Source organism: Rhamphochromis sp. 'chilingali', assembly GCF_963969265.1.
Source record: "Rhamphochromis sp. 'chilingali' genome assembly, chromosome: 11".
Classification (NCBI taxonomy): Eukaryota; Metazoa; Chordata; class Actinopteri; order Cichliformes; family Cichlidae; genus Rhamphochromis; species Rhamphochromis sp. 'chilingali'.
Window position 1 is genome coordinate 13,287,493 of NC_137938.1, and position 15,628 is coordinate 13,303,120.

The window sequence follows — 15,628 nt, forward strand, 5'->3', positions numbered from 1 at the left end:
GGTTTGAGTCAAAGCCTGAATGCATCTGATTATCTACATCTAAAAAACAGAAGTATATTATTATCTGCAAAGCTCTATTTAAGTTGAAAAACCCCCACTTAGGCTGTACTGCATTCTTATATGCAGAGATATGCAGAGACTTGCAGAAAAGGATGAAGCCTAAAAACAGCTGGAGATTTTTATCTAGGCAAATACTTAGGACTTGTATTCCTTTAATCCTGTGAAATTAATTGATTCTGGTTATTAGAGCAATAATGTCCCTAATCTAAATGTATTCAATTAAGTCACCACAGGGAGCACCATCAACTCTTCTGCAACGTAACTGCCTGTTAGAAGTCCTGTATGGCATTCAGATGAGCTGCAGATGTACTCTTCAAACTCTAAATGACTTATTCCTCACGTGCTTAGTTTTCTTTAAATATATGCATTTGCATAGACTAGATATCATCTACTTTTTTTTATTTTTTTATTATGGATAAAGACAGTTAAGTGTTTTATACCACTTGCAATAGAAGTGTAACAGAAAAGCAAATGTGCTCCCTCAATATAGTTCAAAATGCACAATGACTCTCAGGATTTTATCCCAAAAGGCAGCATGGAAGAAACATGAAATCCTTTATAATGAATTGTTTTTAGTTGCAGTGTTTGAAGTAAAGTAAGGCAAACAGACACCATGACTATATAAATTCCCCATATCCCAAGAGATCTATATTGGCACTACAGAAAATAATATGTCTTATGACTTCAAATGCAGCAGAGATGGAGAGAGAAAAAAAGAAGCCCTTTCTTCTCTTTCTGAAGCTTGAGTGTGTCCTCAATCATTTCTCTTAGCATGGCATAATGTTATCTGATAGGGAGTGGCATTTCTCAGATTTGGCCCTGAGTCACAGTGCTTAATCCGACAGCAGGGAATTGTCCTGCCTGCCAAAACTGAGACCCATCACCACAGCAGATACACATCTCATCACCAGGATTAAGGAAAGTTGAACTGATTTGCAGAACATTAAAAAAAATAAAAATAAAAAAAAATACAAGAATACTTTTGGCATTGGATAGCATCCCCAAGGCGCTGTGGAAAAACTCCAGCGGTATCATCTCTGTAGTTTCCCACTTCAGTTTATCTAAAACTACACATTTTCAGCGACGCATCTAAATCATTTCTTTCTGAATTGGACCACACCGTGGATGTGGACCTGGTGTGAGTGTCCAAATGGTGTTCTTTTTGGTGTGACATGATAATTCATCCTGACTGGGCATTAGTCCAGCTTTTTCCAACTGCAGATCTTTTTTTGCTTTGAGTTTTGCCCAGTTGAGTTTGTGTGTGCGTGCGTGCGTGCGAGTGTATTGGAGGGAAGCAATCTTTCCTGTAGCTGTTGCTCCAGCTGAGTTGGCAGCTCTCATGCACCATGGGATCATCCTGGATAGATGCTGTTATTTATGCAGCGTGTCTAAACCAATCATCCTGACACAGATTTATGTAAACACTGCAGTTTCTTGGCATAGGATGAAATTCACACAAGCACAAGAAGGAAGCTGGAAGCATTATTCAGTTTGGCTCTTCTTTAGTGTGCACAGTACACAAAATATGTTTTGGGAGCCTAAAAATGGGTTGTGGGCAGGTCAAACAGGAAAAGGGAACAGAGCAAAAAAAGGGTATCCGGATCGCAGCCAAACAAAATTCCAACTTTAGTTTCAAAGTAACGAAAATTAAAACCAAAAACCACACAAAGAAAACCGTAAACTTATATCAAACATTTTATTAGATTTTTTTTTTCTCGCCCCTGATTTGTTTTTATAAAATTCATTTTACAAAATTCAGAATTTTCCACTATCTTTCCAGCTTAATCTCTATAAAATTAGGTCTGCAGTTACAGAAGAGAGTGAAGGAAGCAGGCAGAGATTCATTCAGGTCACAATCCTGTCAGATGAATACCGCGTGTGAAAATTTACAGTATGTGTATTACATGTACTACTACCGCTATGACAACTGGGAAGGAGGAGGATTTTCGGGGGAATTCGCAAGTACAGTAATACAAGGCAGTATGCGTATCAGGATGAGTTCAAGAAGACATTGAAAAATTATGCTATTACAGAAAAGGCAGGAATGTTTGTATCAGATGTGTGGTTATAGCATTCCAGTGTTGAACAATATCATTTAGGCAGCCACTATGAGTTACTGGATTTTGATAAAGGAAAAAAACACTACGAAGCAAAAGGCAGATGAGGAAAACTTTAAACTCGTGACAGTATTTCTTCTGAAGGCACATCAATATGTAACCTCTCGCCCTCTCAGATATTAACACAAGGGCACAGAAAAGAAAAAGATAGAGAAAATGTCACCTTATATATATTGCACCGAGTTTATTTCAGAAATGCAATTCTGTTTTTTGTTTTTTAAATTTACTGTCAAGCTGATAGCACATTCTCTGAAGTGAAAAATACCATGCAGCACCCTCATCTTTGGACTTCCCCTTCCTTTTTCTCCCCATATAGACAGAAAAAACACACCTGCTGGACCAAATAAATATGAGAAGGCGAATGGAGTTCTTCATATGAGAAAGGGAAATGGAAAAAAACGAATGCTTGTATTGGCACATACAAAGGGCCGAGGAGCTTATCAAACTAATCATATGCTTGATCTTCTTTAAAAAAAAAAAAAAAAAAAAACTAACAGAAACAAACAAAACAAATTATTAAAGGATGTACAGGGGTTAAGGGGTTAGAGTTCTAAAGAATTGCATTACATTTTGCCTGGATGATGCAGTGATTCAAAAACACATGCCCCATTCTAAAAATCATCACGTGACAACGTTTTAGATAAAATGATATGACACATAAACCAAAAAACAAATGCTGCTAATGGGATCCAACAATCAGAAATTGTTTAATAAAGAAGCAGAAAATCCCGATTTCTTCTTGGCAGTCAGCATATATTACTGCAGAAAATTAGATATGCCTCTCAGATTTAGAAGACTAATATATGTAGCAGAGGCCGGGAGATAATTTACCAGACTGACATACTGAATTGTGGAAAATACTTTCCAGTGTCTTTGTTTTGGATTACACTTGTTAAATGCGGGGTACGCACAGTGTCATAATGCCAATCTGAGGGCAAGTTTAAATCTGTAATTATCAGTGAGGTTTTTGATTGTGTGTATTCTTTAAAAGGAACATTGAGAATAATCCCTTACTACAGGATCTCCAGGACATTCCCCAAGCTGAACATTTCTACCCAGTTAGAAATAATGCAAATGCTCGGTGCAAATGTTTGTCAGCCGCGTCCTATTTATTTATTCTAAGTGAGGAAAAGTGGTAGTCTCTTCAGTATCATTTTTAAATTAGATAAAGGGTTTAAATGATTTATGAGGATTTAGGCATATATATAAATCTTGCCAAAAAGTTTTTCTTTCTTGCCTTTTCACAGTGGTGTGTGTTTCAATTAGTTGGCTCAGTTTGCTAAGCCTGTTCTAACAAAGGCAAAGCTGTATTGTTCTAGCCAAAACACATGTACAAGTATCCTAGCTTGTTATTTAAGAAGACTTTTTTCTAAAAAGCTCTCAGGGAAGTACAGTCTTGGATTCAATGAGAGATTTCTATCCCTGCATTTGCAAATCTAGTTGTGTAAGTTGGCTTTAACACCATTATAATTATACCATGAGAATGTAATCAGAATAGCACATGACAAGACTCAGATTTTTTCTTTTTTTGCTCATATGAATGAAAGCATGAATGAAAGAGCTACAACAAAATATATAAAAGCTGACTAGGAAGATTTTACTCCACGTTCCATGATTTCATTTACACAGAAAATAACAAATGACGGGGGAAACCAACAAAATAAGATAAAACTGACAGCAGCAACATCAAAGTGCTCATTCTGCACCATGTCTTTTTCGGAGATTCCCAGATCCCAACGGCATCAGATAAAACTGTGAGGCACTGTGAATATCAGATCAACGACCGCAACTCAATTCTGTGGTCGCGGCTTTGTTTCCTCTCTTAACCCACTCTAAACTATTGGTTTTAAGACAATACAGAAAGAGTAGTGCTGGCCGTTCATCCACTGTATAAAAAAATAGCTAAACACAATCCAAAATAGTGTTATCCTCTTCATAATTATCAGTAATATTCTATCAGCAAAAACTTGCAGAATCCTGTGCATAGTGTACAGACCAGACCTGTCTCTTTCAGCGGGGTTGAAAGTGGTTTGCCACTGACGGGATACTGAAGCAGCAAGCTGTGAATTCAGACTCCAAGACCGCTTTGCTTCAAGGTCGAGAACCTTTAGCTCCTCAGGTGAGCTTCAGCAGGTGGTAGTCAGTGTAAATAGTGGGACTCTTGTGGTCAGGTCTCTCCAGTACACATTACAGTAGGTCAGAAAGGAGACACGGAGGAAGTACCAAGAACAAAAAAAAAGACACAGCCGCATCTGTTCCAGTTTCTTTTTCCCCAGTTCCAAACCCCATTTGCTTCTCTACTGATCCATCCATGCAACTCTGAAAAGGCTGTGCGCATCTCTGTATGGTCGCCCCCCTCGCTCTTTCTTTGTAGTGTCCAGAGAACGGGGGGGCTCAGGAAGGTTATAGCCTCTCTATGTCCCTGTACTTTTTCCGCAGTATGGACACCTGGTCTTTGAACAGGACTGGGTCCAGCCTCATTTGAGAATGGATCAGGGGCATGGTGCCAAACCAGTTGGCAAACTTGTTCATGCAGGTCTGACGCTGGGCAAAATGGTCCGGGTCAGCCCAACGAGATGCTCGGGAGCTCTGTGGATTGAAGGTGCGAGAGACACAGACAGTGGCAGAGGGTAAGAGATCAACAAAATAAATGATTCATCACCAATGACAGTGACCTTTCTGAGGCAATATTGCAAGAATACAAATTTAAATTCAGGTTTACAAATGACGACTGTTTTGTTTTGTTCCTTGACAGGAGGGATTTAGTGGAACTAAAGGCTATCAGAGCATAAAACACTTAACTGTGGATGATAATAAACAAATCCACAAAACCATCAACACAATTTAAGAAAAAAAAAAAAATGCCCCACCTGTCCCATCATGGTTTCCTTGTATTGTTTCTTCTGGGTGACCTTGATAGGTGGCAGTTTAGTCACCAACGACACCAAAAAATTCATGAGAATGTCCTCACAGTTGGACATCTGGTCAACCATGATCTTCAGACTGGCTGGAAGGTAGGTGGTGTACAAGTCGTGGTAGTATCTAAACAGGAAGTTTGACAGAGTGACTGATTATAATAAAAGGAGAAACTGTGTAAGCTCTGGACTAAATGGAATCGGAGATGAGTGACAGTACTTGTGATAGATAGCAGCCCCGGTCAGCACCATGGAGTAGTCATTGGTCCATTTAGATGTGTAACCCCACCGCTCTTTGTTGCTGTCCCAGAAGTGGCTACGGGCCGGGTAACCAACAATGCGGTCTGGGAAACTCTGCCACACTGTGAAGGCAAAGTCAACCTGGATCGAGATCACAGAGAAACAAAGTGAGACGGGCAGAAAACACAGCACATGAGGACAGGAGAACAGATGATTCCAGAGAAGTGTACCAACAGCATAGAGAGAGAGATGATAAATAGAAAATGACTAGCTCGAACTTGGGCCACTTTTGGTCTTAAATGAAAACACAGTACAAGTGAAGTATGATGACAGTCTGACCTCTGTAGTGGAAAGCACCGTGTCCTCGTCCAGACTGAGTACAGCATCGGTGGGGATAGTGTTGTAGGGCAGAAAGCGGCTGCTTATCACCTGGTGTGATTTGGAAAACACAAGCAAATGTGACTGGGCGAGAGAAAAGAACAAACAGCTTTACTGTGCAGCTGATTACCAAATGACACTGTATGAATTAGCCTCATATGAGCACAAGTGAGGTGCATGTGCTTAACAGACGGCACCAACAGTCAGTGTCTTTCATGTCTCTTTGTGCTACAGAGCTGTTCATCTTACAGAGTCAGTGACAGTACAAACACACCGTGTTAATGAGGAGCTTAAAAACACAGATCAGGATCCATAAGTAGAAGAGTGCTTTTCCCTACAGTCTCTCATATATCTCTCCAAATATAGTTAAAAATAACTATTTTATTAAGTGATCATAAGGACTAAAAAATAAAAATGTGTCTAGACTTCTAAATGTCACTTTTAATCAAAGTGTAGAATGTGGGTTTTTAATCGCTGTCAGCAACAACCTTGTTGGCCACACTGGCATTCGACCCACGGGACTTTAGTTGAATAAATACCTGCAAGTTTCTTATACACTACAAGTTTCATTTTGCTTGGAAACATGTTTACAGGATAAATACCGATAAACCTCCTTGAATCAAGCTCCAAGAAGTGAGAGAGAAAGACACAACGTTCCAGTGCCATGTCTGAAAAGCACTTATGCTTAAAATTTAAGTCTTTTTCATTATTTCTGAGACCTAAATGATAAATCCAACATTTTTGTATCGAATCCCCAGTAAATATAAAATAGGTTTAGATATTGAACCTATAGCTGACACACTCTAGCATCCTCCTGCATTAGGGAGGCTGTGGTCTTAGATTAGTAAGTGTTGAAAGCATAAAAGGTCATGCAGTAAACAGTAAATTAAAAAGGACCCAAAGGCTGTACTTGTTAGAAATTCACCTGTGCCGTCTGCACTGATTCCCACTAATAGAATTCACTGATGCAGCCCAGGTTGAGCTTTAGTGATTCTTCCGAGAAGAATGGGGAAAAAAGAAAATAGGTGTACTTCCGCTTAAACCAAGCACCAAGTAAAGGTATGAATGCTTATGTAACATTTCAGTGGTTAATTTTAAATTAAACACACACATAACTGCAAAAACTGTTTTTGTTTTGACATTGTTGAATACTGTGTGCAGTCCAATAAATACATTTTATTCAGTTTAAGAAGATTTGTGAAATAAAACCAAATGTGGACAACTTGCGTAATATGACACATACACGCCTAAGGTTTTTACCTTGCTTTCTCCTTCTATTACAGTAACAGGGACTGATGTGGCAGGCCAGCGGTGCTTGGCAGGAAGAGGCTTTTCACAGTTCCACAAAACTATCACCTGCACAAAGAGGGGAAAAAAGTATGGATTAAAGATAAACACCATGAAGAAGACCTCATTTTAATTTCAAAATCATCTCTTTACTAGCTTTGTAGAAGACAACAGCATCTTCATGAAACTGCATATCTATTTTCAGAACTGTCACACCACCTACACGACAGTGATGTGTCATTACTGTAAATGCTGAAACAAAATGTACTGTGAACCCAATATTCACTGAAAAAGGCGACAGGATTGAATGAACACACCGAAACCCGTGCTGCAAAACACAGCACAGACACATAGTAGTTAAAACACTGCCACCATATCTTAAACAGCTCTGTGTCTGAATTTCAACAGTATTTAAGCACAACTTTCACGTCAGCAGAACAGCTGTACATTACATAGTTCTACTGCTAATGGCTTCTTATATTTCCTACAGTGTGCATTACCAGAGTATAAAAGGATCCGGAGAGAGTGGAGTGTTGGGGTGGATGTGTTGTGGCAGGAATGTTGCAAATGCAAATGATTTGGACAGCCTCCCTTCATCTCTCCAGCATGAATAAAATACTGCAGTTCAAAAGCAGCTTTAAACCAACAGCCGCACTTTGGTGATACGATAAACCTGAGCAATGACATAGCAGCAGACCTCCCTTTCCTACCAAAGCGGCTTTGCTTGTGTGGGTTGTCCGGAAAATGTCTTTAAATAATGCTTTGGAAACTTTCTGCATTTTAGGATGCAAAACATTTAAATTAACTGACAGAAGGAAATCACATCAGCGTCACGGAATAACCTCTGTGGATCGGGTGTGTCTGAGCATAGCTGTGTGTACGTGTGTGTTGGGTTTTTATTGACCTGGGCACAGTACTGGGATTTGGCCACAGCGACAAGTAACTTCATGACCGGCTGGGACTGGGAGACCAGTGGAGTGACCACATGAATGATCGCTGTAAACTTAGAAGGTGGCTTAATACCTAGAAGGCAAAAAAACAAAAAAAAACAGGACACTGTATTTAAAAAACAACCTTTTTCTTCTCACACATCTACTTCAAGCTGTGTGGATGCATAGCTGAACAGGTCTAATTAGGTCTGTAAAGGAAAGGAAGCCAGTTAACCAAATCCCAGTGTCAACAACAAGCCAAATATCTGGCCAATTAACACAAATTAGCACAAACACAACATGGCAAGTGTAACTGATGTGCTTCTCTGACAAATCATAAAATAATAAATATGCATTACATAACTTGTCCGTGATTTACATATTAGTTTACAAGCACTTAACACCTGTCACACACCACCTGTTTCTGTGTTGTGCCATAAATAAAATCAGTCTAACCAAGCCTGGGGTCTCTCAGTAATGTTGTTCCTATACTGCATGCATGATTGATTAACTGACCCAGCTCAGCGTAGTAGAAGGGAAAGTCTCTCAGGGAGGTGGAGTACTGAGGCAGGGTGAAAAGACCTCCAGGAAGACTGTTCCACATGAGGTTACTTCTTGAGGTGTGCAGCAGCACCCGGTCCTGAATTATCTACAAGAATAGGAGAGGGGAGTGGGGGGGTGGGGCAAGATCACATTTTTCAGTAAATTTGTAATTTGATCATAAATAAAATCACAACAGTGCTTTTCCTGAGTTATTTCAAGACAAAGAAACTTCTCACTGTTCTCACAAGGACTGAGGAAATAGAGTTGTGCGTCGAGATTGTGCATGTCCAATCCAACATGCTGCTTGGGACTGAGTGCAGGCACAGATCCTCTGGCACTTCTCAAAATTAACAACTGAAATTACGAGTCACTTCAAATAAATAAGGATCCTGCAGAATACAAATGAGGGGCTTTTTGTCTTCATCTTGTTGTGCCTTCTAATAAACGTCCTTTCATTCTGTTATTTGAATCTCTTTTAGGGTTTTTGTCAACTAATTTTTGGCTGTGCTTTGCAATTTCTCATCTTTCAGTTTCCCAGTTATATAAATGAATTTCAGGTTTTCATCGGTATATTTTATATATGTGTAACAAATGACAGAGTTGGATTTAGACTAGAATTGACAGTGACCGATCTATTTTGAGAAATTGAGATGATATGAATCTGTGAAAACAGACATCAGTTCAAAACGCTGAAATCCGATGTTGTAAGATCCTCACACAGTAAAAGCCTTTATGCACCAGATGCATAAACATCGTGTGAATGTTTCATGCATTAAAAATATTTCTCAGACCAAACACATCATTTCGCTGGACAAATTTGCAGCACTTATTTTTTTCAAGTCAAGCTCAATTTTTTAGAATTTTTAAATGCAAATAGAGATCTGATCATTCAGTCCACTGCATTTGACATCAAGTGTGTTTGAAGCTCAAAATGTGCACTGGTACCAAATATAGAAATGGTAAAATAATATTTTACCTCACTGACATCATTAATATTGAGTAACAGCAGTTGTGACATAGCTTTAACTCAAACCATGAAATTCTCCCTGTTGTCGTGATCTTGTGAGAACTGAATGAACCCAGTTTTCCCCCTTTTATTTTTAGGAAAACATTACGATGCTTGATTTTGTTTTCCTTTTTTCTTCTTCCTTTAAAAAAAAAACAAACTAAAATAAATAAATTTAAATAAATCGTTTAAGAACGATTTTTAAAAAAAAATCAGAATGTCATGACAGTTTTTCGCAATGGACTCTCTGTAACGAAATTAAAAGTCATGTTTAGTTATTTAGTCCAATATTACATTCTGTATGCTTGTAAGCTTTGCAAGCCCAAGCATCACCTGTTCCCACTGACATTCCCAGATGACTCCTAGACATTAAGAGGATATCCTAATAGAAATGTTATGTGTCCTCAGTAGTTATGGTGCAGCTACAGACCACAACAAACCCTGTTTATTTCTAGCAGAATACATGTGGTGATAAACGTGATTGTTCAGGTTCACTTTTACCTTGTTTATGGCAAAATATCAAGAATCCCCAGATAATGGTAGCTCGCTAAAAGAGTGCATCAGGAGTCAAAACATAGCTAATTTGGTGTTGCACTGTGGGATATGTCGGTACAGGGTTAAGATGCTGAGTGTAAACAGATCGAACATCAGCTTCTCGGGGTTGTAACTTTAGCCCGCTGACACGGAAAAGCCATCTCTGCCTTCTAATGCTCTGACTTACTTACTCTTGGTATGAAATGTCTGTAAAGTTATACGAGCATAACTATTATTGGTGTGAATTGCAGTCAGTCATAAGACTGACTGCATGTTATGGAAAACAGCTGTAACATGATCTTCTTCACCTGCCATTCAGATAGTTTTTCAGTCACTTAGAGGTCACCTTCATTTGTTGTCATAAAATAGTGTCAGGTAAATTTATAGACACAAATATTTAACCATGTAAACAGAGGATGAGTTTAAAGAAAAAAATCCTCACTTCCACAGCTTTACAATATCCTTTTTGCTTTTTTTCTCGCCTCTTTATCCTTTTTCCATTCTTTACAGCTCTCATCTTTGTCTGTTTGTAACTCTAGCCCAAGAGCAGCGTGATAGGCTGCTATTCACCGGGAAGCCTACAGATAAATGGAGTCTGACAGGAACAAACTACTGACATGATTGATAGCCAAGCCACAGCGATACGCAGCCTCAAAACATGACAGCAGTGCTTAACAATATACATCACTCCTCTTGGTTTTCAATGTGGTTTTGAGCATTTTCATTGTACTAGTGCTACTACACAGTCTGTACTGATAATACGTCACCACAAAGTCGATAAGAATAATGAAAAGAATAGAATCATTCCTAAATGATAAGACAACTAATAGATTTATAATTTAACTGTATTTTTTTACGCTTGTATTTATGCACAAATACAGAAGTGAAAAATACTAACACAGTAGTGAGGTTTTAAAATATGACAAATAATACACAGCACTTTTACGCCTGTATATAGTGACACACATGTGGAGAGTTGTATGTAGGTGTGTATGTACCTCCAGTGTGGTCAGTACTATCTTCTCCACAGAGTTGAAATAAGCCTCCCACAGGAACTGTGTCTGCTGTCTCAGAGAGAGGATCTTATCTTGGTGGATGGAGTGCACTGTTGAAGGGATCTAGGGAACAGGTAAGATATGCAAGAACATTTATTTTAATGAAGAAAGTAGAAAAGAACAGCTTAAACTGGATAATCTCAATACACAAATCAGTTCTGCTGTCATATCTGCTGTATAGTAGTTTCAGGTTAAAGGGGTTAAAACCAATAAATCAGCACTGAACAATTCATGGAGGTCATCGAAGATGTGCCCTCAAAATGCAGCAATATTCAGACACTTTGCACTTGCTAGCTGACATAAACAAAAACTGGAAAAAAGAAGCAAGGAACACCTGCATGCTGCTGTTACCATCTCTTTTTAAGACATGCCAAAAACCTTCAGTGTTTAGGGGAAAAAACTAAAACTCACCTTCAATCTACATCATCGTCATCTATGAGAATTAACACCCTTAGAGTTGTATGTAAAATGTTATCATATGAACAAATAATAGATAATGTATGATGACACTTTACTAGAACCGATACTGACAATGTTCATCACAAGCACTGAAGTCTCTTGTACATTTGGCAAGTATGGGTACTACAGCTTCCTTCATCACCGTCACGTCGGAGCAAAACAGGAAGTCAAAATTGGTGAAAAAAATTAATACAAAACTGAATAACCAAATACTTTCATGATAACAGATTTGAGAAGCCAGCATTGTTACTTATCCCATTTCTAAAAAGGTACACGTTTATTAAACATCAAGTGTGATCACATGTATAAAAGCAGAAGTGTTGGCAGTTTGTGCATTTTAACACAAGGCCACTATTTTACCACGACTCAACATCCTAGGAAATTCAAAATCGCAAAATTGATGGTGACCACATTCGGCATGAGTGACAAGCTCGGTGTCAAGACCTATGGAGACATTTCAAAGCAAAGCCCCGAAACACAAGCAGCCATTGAACAGGAAGACTGTCTGACCATTGAACGAGGTCAGACAGTGCAATGTTTAGAAATTGGGGGTGGGTGGGCTACGTAGGCCTCAGTTAGCAATTTAAATGTTAAACATCATGATAGTAAAATTTGCAAAAGCCTGAACAAGCATGGCTTGTTTGGAAGGACTGCCAGAAGAAAGGTTTTTCTCTCTAAAAAGAATATTTTAGCATGACTTGCAAAGTCGCACCTGAACAAACTACAAAACTTCTGGAGCAGAAGTGGAGACAATTCACAGCACCACATTTGGAAAACAAACAAAGGAAAAAAAGAGAAACAAGAACATATCAGCACAAATGACTCATACACACTATCAAGCACAGTGGTGGAGTCGTGATGATTTTGGCTTGTTTCAAAACCATAGAACCTGGGCACCTTGCAGTCATTGAGTCGACCACAAGCTCCTCTGTGTGTCTAGAGTCAAACATGGGGCCCTCTGTCTGACAGCTAAATCTTCGCTGAAAATGAGTCATGCAACAAGACGATGACCACAAAAAACAGCAGCAACTCACAGAAAACTACAAATGTGGTTCTACATGCTACTAAATCATGTGGCGTGCTCAGTTTTTTATAGTTCTTTGACAACCTTCTTTTTCACATGAATGTATGCATTGAAATCTGTCCAATGAATTAGATTCTGATAAAATAACCAAAAACATCAAGACAGGAGATAATGCTTTTATTATAATAACTTTCACTGGTGATGAGGGATAAAAAAAAATTTTAAAAAAGTAATAAAAATTCAAGAAATGGCAATATGACAGTGGTGTTTTTTAGTGGTATTCTAGGAGGTTTTAATGAGCTATTATGGCACTCGACCTCTATATGTATATAGGGTATCCTGCTTTAGGTTTTTAACTTAGAAGCTCTGCTTACCTGTAATAGCAGCCTTTCATCCCCAATAACAGCTGCCCTATTCCAGTCGATGATCTCTGAGAAGGGAAGCTCCCAGCCATTACTTAGCATCACTGGCACGCAAGCTGCCTGCAAGAGTAACACCACAAATACAGAGAGAAAATGAACTGTTAATAAGGTGAACCGCTTTAAGAATGGAACCTGTGAAACTTGTGAGACCCACAGTATGCTAATAACGTTTAAATTTACAGTAAATATCTCAAGCAGGGAGGAGAAGTTGGATAAGAGTGCAATCAGTTTGCCAGTGCCATATTGCCTGCTACCTGAGTCTTAAAATATTTATACTCAATATTCATATTCAAAGGGAACAACCAGGCATCGGTCTTGTGGAATAATTTCTCTTTTAGGAGGCAATAAAAAAAGGAGGTACTCATATAAGGCAATTTAAACAGTTGGATCGACACTTTTTTTTCACAGCACATTTCCGTAAACCACAGAATCACTGCAATACTGTGACGACTACCTCTCAAAGTGACTAAGCAGTGTGGCTTCATAAAAATGATCAATGTACTTAGTGGAAAGGAAGATAAACTTTAAAATGGCTTAACTATCAAACCCCTGTGTCTAAGAGATGAATGAAATTCTTACTGAGGTGTGTCTGTTGGTGGATGTCTTTGTGTCTTAGTGGTGCACAGCAGCCTCCTGTAATCTGTTAAGTGGACTACCAATTACTGATTGGTCTTGTGCATCCAGGAACAAACACTCGTGCATCAGAGCGCTGCAGTATTCATCTAATCATCTTCTTGTCATTAGCAAAGGTCTTTGCATGCTTTACCTGCCTAGCTGCTCTCACAGAGAAATAATCTTCAAACCCTTGTAGGTAACTCAGGATATTACACAGCCAATATGTGAAAGAACCATTATAAAAACTCAGTATGACAAACTTTCTGCTATGATATATACTATTCTATACCAAAGTCTCAAGCCACTGTTCAGTTCTCTATACTTTGCTAGGAAAATAGGTCATTGCTGGATTTTTCCTGTTTCTTTAGGGCATGACTTTCATATACTGTTCACGTACTGTAGATGGTTTTTTTTTCCTTTTGTTTTTAGGTGTGTGCCAATTCTTCTTTTGTCCTCTTTGTCCTCCTGTCCTGTTCTCTTTGGTAATCCTATTCTAGGTGGAAAAATATTATTTTTTGTGTTTCTAACTTTTATCTTTCGCATTTTCACTCAACTCAGCTGAGGAAATGGGAAAAAATTGTGCATTTTTGTCACATGATGAAGTGCTTAAAGATGCTATTTAAAATTGGTTGTTTGCCATCTGTTGTGTGTAGACACAACATGGTTCATCAATTAAGTACTTTTTTTAATTCTTGAAGACTTCATAGATCAGTGTTATGTGGTTCAAAAGAAAAAAAACCTTTGAAAAATGATCAGGTACAAGGACTAGACTGAAAATCAATGGAAAAGCTGACAATGGCCAAAGAAAAAACTTTGAAAAACCTTCAGAAAGCCTGGAGAACTACTGCTTAAAACCACTTTAAAAATCACAATAAAAACTGGCTCCTTGGAACGAAAATATAAAAGTAAGAGGGGTGACTCAGTCCTATAATGTAGTTTTCTTCTAGAGGAACTAAGCATTAAGCATTGGATTTCCTTAATTACTTTGCAACCAGGTTTCCAAAAAAGTTAGAAGTCTGGGTAAAATGTTGTGGTCTGCATGTTTTCCAGAAGCTCTGCTTTCTCCCACTAAAACATGCTGGGTTAATGATACCTGTCTTGGACGATGGCACTACAGCAAGAGATACTGTAAATCTCAAGAGTTTCACTCTAATTAAATAAAGATTTAAAGAAAATCTTCACTCCAGCAGCGGGAATGAGGATCAGCACCTCCAAATCTGAGCCCATGGTTCTCAGCCGGAAAAGGGTGGAGTGCCCACTCCGGGTCGGGGATGAGTTCCTGCCCCAAAAGGAGGAGTTCAAGTATCTCGGGCTCTTGTTTGCAAGTGATGGGAGAAGGGAGCCGAAGATCGACAGACGGATTGGTGCTGCGGCCGCAGTGATGCGGATGCTGCACCGGTCCGTCATGGTGACGAGAGAGCCGAGTGTAAAAGTGAAGCTCTCAATTTACCGGTCGATCTACGTCCCTACCCTCACCTATGGCCACGAGCTGTGGGTAGTGACCGAAAGAACGAGATCACGGATACAAGCGGCTAAAATAAGCTTCCTCCGAAGGGTGGCTGGCCTCTCCCTTAGAGATAGGGTGAGAAGGTCAGCCATCCGGGAGGGGCTCAGAGTAGAGCCGCTGCTGCTCCACATCGAAAGGAGCCAGCTGAGGTGGTTCGGGCATCTGACAAGGATGCCTCCTGGGCACCTCCTGGGTGAGGTATTCTGGGCATGTCCCACCGGGAGGAGGCCCCGGGGCAGACCTCTGCTTAGGCTGTTGCCCCCGCGACCCGGCCCCGCAACCCGGCCCTGGATAAAGCTGAAGAAGATGGATGGATGGAAAATCTTCACTCCTTACACTCACTGACTTCAGTCACTGGGGCATTATGCCTCACAACAGCCTGTTCGCTTTCACAAATTCCGTCAAATTTCCGTGCGTCTGTCCTACTCAACTTCTTTGCTTCTTGTATAAGTGTTTACACACACCCCAGTGCCTCTCCCTGCCACGGCCCATCCCTACAAATTCAAATTCAAATTTTTATTTGTCACGTACACAGTC

The 15,628-nt window shown here is 39.4% G+C and overlaps 1 protein-coding gene across 1 annotated transcript in view; it reads right to left on the bottom strand.

Annotated features, from left to right (window-relative positions):
- Positions 1-1,742: 1,742 nt before the first annotated feature.
- LOC308405362 (exostosin-1b-like) overlaps positions 1,743-15,628 on the bottom strand; it is a 46,543-nt gene continuing 32,657 nt past the window's right edge. Inside the window, exons 4-12 of the mRNA XM_080895946.1 lie at positions 12,922-13,029; positions 11,008-11,127; positions 8,443-8,575; positions 7,902-8,020; positions 6,971-7,066; positions 5,672-5,761; positions 5,313-5,473; positions 5,048-5,219; positions 1,743-4,766 (exon numbers count right to left, since the gene is read on the bottom strand). Of these exons, the coding sequence (XP_080752072.1) occupies positions 4,581-4,766; positions 5,048-5,219; positions 5,313-5,473; positions 5,672-5,761; positions 6,971-7,066; positions 7,902-8,020; positions 8,443-8,575; positions 11,008-11,127; positions 12,922-13,029 (1,185 nt within the window). The 3' untranslated portion in view covers positions 1,743-4,580. The remainder of the gene's footprint in view (positions 4,767-5,047; positions 5,220-5,312; positions 5,474-5,671; positions 5,762-6,970; positions 7,067-7,901; positions 8,021-8,442; positions 8,576-11,007; positions 11,128-12,921; positions 13,030-15,628) is intronic.